The 4521-nt window shown below is 44.7% G+C and overlaps 1 protein-coding gene, 1 long non-coding RNA gene and 1 other non-coding gene across 7 annotated transcripts in view; 2 read left to right on the top strand and 1 right to left on the bottom strand.

Moving 5' to 3' along the window:
* The window catches only part of IKZF4 (IKAROS family zinc finger 4), a 32713-nt gene that overhangs the window by 8619 nt on the left and 19573 nt on the right, over positions 1-4521 (top strand). For 2 of the 5 annotated variants that reach the window (XM_037735182.1, XM_037735180.1), the window contains exons 3-4: positions 3373-3427; positions 3621-3817. Coding sequence is in view for 3 of the 5 variants with exons in the window: in XM_017519388.2 (XP_017374877.1) it covers positions 3388-3427 (40 nt within the window). In the remaining 2 variants the exon portion in view is untranslated. The remainder of the gene's footprint in view (positions 1-3372; positions 3428-3620; positions 3818-4521) is intronic. The other 3 variants (XM_017519388.2, XM_017519387.2, XM_037735179.1) reach the window with 2 other exon arrangements.
* The window catches only part of LOC108296802, a 13525-nt gene that overhangs the window by 6006 nt on the left and 2998 nt on the right, over positions 1-4521 (bottom strand). The window lies entirely within an intron of this gene.
* LOC119469614 lies at positions 1182-1322 on the top strand. Its single transcript, XR_005198451.1, has one exon. It is a non-coding gene; the product is annotated as a U4 spliceosomal RNA (small nuclear RNA).

Raw genomic sequence — 4521 nt, 5'->3', positions numbered from 1 at the left:
AGCTATGATTTTGCCCAGGATGTGTCAAAGAGCACCTGTTAAGAGCAATTAAGCAGGAGAGCTCAGTTTGCTGTTAGAAAGTCCAACTCAGAAAACAACTCCTTCTGACTCTTCTGGAAATTGTTTTGGGGCCATTTGGGCAGAAGTCCAAGAATGAGATACACTTCCTGAGCCAGTGCTAGCTGAACGCTATGCTTCACCTGTTCTGCCCACCTAATGCTTGTCTAGCCCTGCATACGCACAGGCATTAGGCATGCTGTACACGCGCGCGCGCGCGCGCAAACAGACACACATACACACACACACACACACACACACACAATAATATGAGCATATTGCTTCCTCAGAGCCAGCTCAACTTGTTCTTCTAAGTAACAGACCCCACTCCCACAGGGATCATAACAAAGGAAAAAATGCCTTACCTGATATTAGCACCAGGGAAAAGAATTAGCCAGGCGTGGTGGTACATGCCTGTAGCCCCAGCTACTTGGGAGGCTGACGCAGGAGAATGGCTTGAACCCAGGAGTCAAAATCGTGTCACTGCACTGCAGCCTGGGCAATAGATCGAGGCTCCATCTCAAAAAAAAAAAAAGGAAAAGCAAGAAGATCTATGAAGGCCTTCAGTAGCCTGGGTTTTGAAAAGTTTAATGGAATAATGGAAAGAGGACACCTCAGAGAGGCAGGCAACTTGTGTTCTTGTTCTTGTTCTTGTTCTCACCATGAACCCTGGGACAAGTAACTGCTCTGAGCCTCAGTTTCTCTAAACAGAAGACGAGAAAATCCTTCTCACTCTTGCCTCTCCTGCATGGGGAGGTGTGTGAGGAAGGTTTCAAGTGACACTTTGAACTTTGCATTCCTTTTTGCTTTTTTTGAGATGGAGTCTCCCTTTGTTGCCCAGGCTGGGGTGCAGTGGCATGATCTCTGCTCACTGTAACCTCTACCTCCCGGGTTCAAGTGATTCTCCTGCCTCAGCCTCCCAAGTAGCTGGGATTATAGGTGTGCACCACCATGCCCAGCTAATTTTTTTGTTTTTTTAGTAGAGATGGGATTCACCATGTTGGCCAGGATGGTCTCAAAATCCTGACTTCATGATCTGCCTGCCTCGGCCTCCCAAAGAGCTGGGATTACAGGCATGAGCCACCTTGCCTATCCTGAGCTTTGCATTCATTTTGAAAAACCCCAGCTTTGCACAGTGGCAGTATCGTAGCCAATTACATTTATCCGAGGCTCGATTATTGCTAATTGAAAACTTTTCCCAATACCCCACCATGGCAACTTGCAATATAGTTGGCATTGGCAATTTTTGACAGTCTCTACAGAGATGCAATTTAAAAAAAAGAAAAACCCTAAAGGGCAATTATGAATCTAATGATTTGGAAATGAAAGGGCCCCTGAATACCAGACTGCCCTCCTTTATCTTTTGATCTCTATCTCAAGTTTTGTGGCTAGTTCCAGAGAGTGTGAGTTCTCTACTATGGACTTGGGCTCTTCTAATCATTGTTCCTAAGGGACCCTTCAAGGAACCACTTTTCATTGTGGCTTGTTCTAGTGGTGCAGTCCCAAAGTTCAGTCCATCCCAGGAAGGATGTCAAGAAAAGAGGCGTTAATAAACTTAGGTAATTTTTTTCTCCACACCCTGGCTTCCTAGGGAAATAGGGTTGATACTAGAAATCTGTGACGAAATGTAAGAGAGAATTGTTTTGTCAAGTGAAGGTAAGCCCATGTGTCAGGTTTTCTCATGAGCCTTTTTAAGGAGTCTCTCAACTCCAGACAACAATTGGGGGAGGGGGCAGGAAAACAGATACTTCCTCTATGTGCCTTCCTGCACCCCCTCACCCCCACCTCCACCTCTCTCAATATAGCATTACAAGCAAACCAAATTTTTATCCATCTACCTCAGTGAGATCCTTCAAAAACACCAAGAATCCCCACAGCAGCTCAGACAGTTCCCTTGCCCGATTCTTGCTTCTACCTCAGGGCATTTAGTTTTCATCAGATGAGTGGGGAAAGCAATTATTTTTAGGTGGGGGGGCAGGTCTCACTCTGCCCAAACTGGAGTGCAGTGGCAGGATCTCGGCCCACCGCAACCTCCACCTCCCAGGCTCAAGCGATTCTCCTGCCTCAGCCTCCCAAGTACCTGGGATTACAGGCACTTGGCACTACTGCCCAGCTAATTTTTGTATTTTTAGTGGAGATGGGATTTCACCATGCTGGGCAGCCTGGTCTTAAACTCCTGATTTCAAATGATCCACCCTCCTCAGCCTCCCAAAGTGCTGAGATTGCAGGCATTAGCCACCATGCTGGCCCCCAATTTTACGTGTATGTACATTTCTACCAGATCCGATTTTTTTTTTCTCTCCTCTCACAGGCTCCTAAAGAGATAATTCATTGCAACAAATTATCACTTTTAAGTGTTCTCAGTTCCTGATTGTTTAATACTCTACTGCCAGTTACTGTTTGCCTTCCCTCAAATAGACTAACCTTCATTTTAAATTCAGACTCTCCCCACTTCCTTTTTTAAAATAAGCATTGCAGAGTAATTGATGAGAGGGTGGGGATTACCACTTACAGGTTTAATTTGTTTATTACACTTTCAATAGAGGACTTATCACTGAACCCTGAGTGGGCTGCTCTCCTCCATCTTCTACTTTTCCTGTCTCCCTCCCTCACACCACACATCCAAGACAGAATCCCTTGAATGACTGAACCCAGCTTCTTCTTATTACTAACCCATCTTTTAACTGAGGTATAGAGTCTCTAAGGGGCTGTTTTGCCTCCTCAGGGCTGAGGAATAACCTGTCACCTACCACCTTAACTCCATCTACATACCTGGTCTAATCTCAAAATCCAGGACCGCTCTGAATTAAGATAGTGTTTCCACCTCAGAGGCTGGGGAGCCCAGCAGAAGTTGTAAATTGGAGGAAATATTGGGGTTTATAAATCAGGGTATATTGTCTTTCACCAGGACATTTTTTTTTTTTTTTTTTAAGAGTGCAGTGGTGAGATCACAGCTCACTGTAGCCTCGACCTCGGCTCAAGTGATCCTCCCACCTTAGCCTCCTGAATAGCTGGGACTACAGGCACATGCTACCATGCCTGGCTAATTTATTTTTATATTTTGTAGAGATGGGATCTCCCTATATTGCCTAGACTGGTCTCAAACTCCTGGGCTCAAGTGATCCTCCCACCTTCTTCCCAAAGCACTAGGATTACAGGCATTGAGCCACAGTGCCTGGCTAAGGTTTTTTTCTTTAAGATAGTATCAGACCGTGCTTAAGTACTCCTTTTGGTTTCTTGATAACTCAAGAAGTTAAAGAAAAGCCTCCTCCCTTCCCAGATCTATCTTCTAATAGCAGCTATTTTTTCTTTCAGCAGAATCTCTTTAAAATGGACATAGAAGACTGCAATGGCCGCTCCTATATGTCTGGTATGCCTTCTGTGTGTTCTGTTTGTTAGGGGCCGGAAGCAGACACTCTCCGGTAGAGCAGAGAGCCTTCAGCCTAGGCACATGGCCTCTAAATGTCCTAGTCACACAGCTAACACTCATGCTTGGTGACACTTGTTAGTGTGCAATTATTTTGGTGATTTTACATTCCCTAAATAGTAATTCTCTTTTCCAGACTTCTTGAGGGATAGAGGAAGGGAATAGGAGGAGAATATGAGTGGACATCATTAGAAGAATGATTTGAAGCAAATATATGGAAAGAAAATATGGTTCCTTCTCCTATGCTCTGAAGTCACCAGCCAAACATGAAATTCTGTTCTATCCAGATAGAGTGGCACAAGGTTTTAGACCTCAAAGACCTGCAAGGGCCAGGTGGGCATGTGAATGAGTGAAGTAAGATTAGGATAATAAGCAGAATGGTGGGGGCTGTCATGAAGTGGAGAACGAACACATGTCCCACTTAAAGGGACAGCAGCTTTCAGTTTCACTAGTCCTTGTCATACAGAAATGTGTATCTAGTGTGACCAAAATTTCTAAATTTTTAAGGGAAATCAGAAATTCAATTTTTTTTGCGGGGGAGAAGATATTCATGACGCACTTGTACAAATTTTTTTTTTTTTTTTTGAGATGGAATCTTGCTCTGTTGCCCAGGCTAGAGTGCAGTGGCATGATCTTGGCTCACTGCAACCTCCACCTACCAGGTTCTAGCGATTCTCCTGCCTCAGCCTCCTGAGTAGCTGGGATTACAGGTACCCATTACCATGCCCGGCTAATTTTTATATTTTTAAGGTGAGATAGGCATTTCACCATCTTGGCCAGTCTGATCTCGAACTCCTGACCTCATGATCCACCTGACTCAGCCTCCCAAAGTGCTGGGATTACAGGTATGAGCCACCACACCCGGACAGAAATCCAAATTTTTATATGAAATGTCTCCATTTTAAAATAATGTACTCAAGGCTGGGCACAGTGGCTCACACCTATAATCCCAGCACTTTAGGAGACAGGCAGATCACCTGAGGTCAGGAGTTCAAGACCAGCATGGGCGACATGGTGAAACCCTGTCTCTACTAAAA

The sequence above is a fragment of the Cebus imitator genome, unplaced genomic scaffold (assembly GCF_001604975.1).
Source record: "Cebus imitator isolate Cc_AM_T3 unplaced genomic scaffold, Cebus_imitator-1.0 Scaffold741, whole genome shotgun sequence".
Taxonomy (NCBI): domain Eukaryota; kingdom Metazoa; phylum Chordata; class Mammalia; order Primates; family Cebidae; genus Cebus; species Cebus imitator.
Note: the sequence above shows the minus strand (reverse complement) of the source record. Positions and strands in the feature narration are given on the sequence as shown.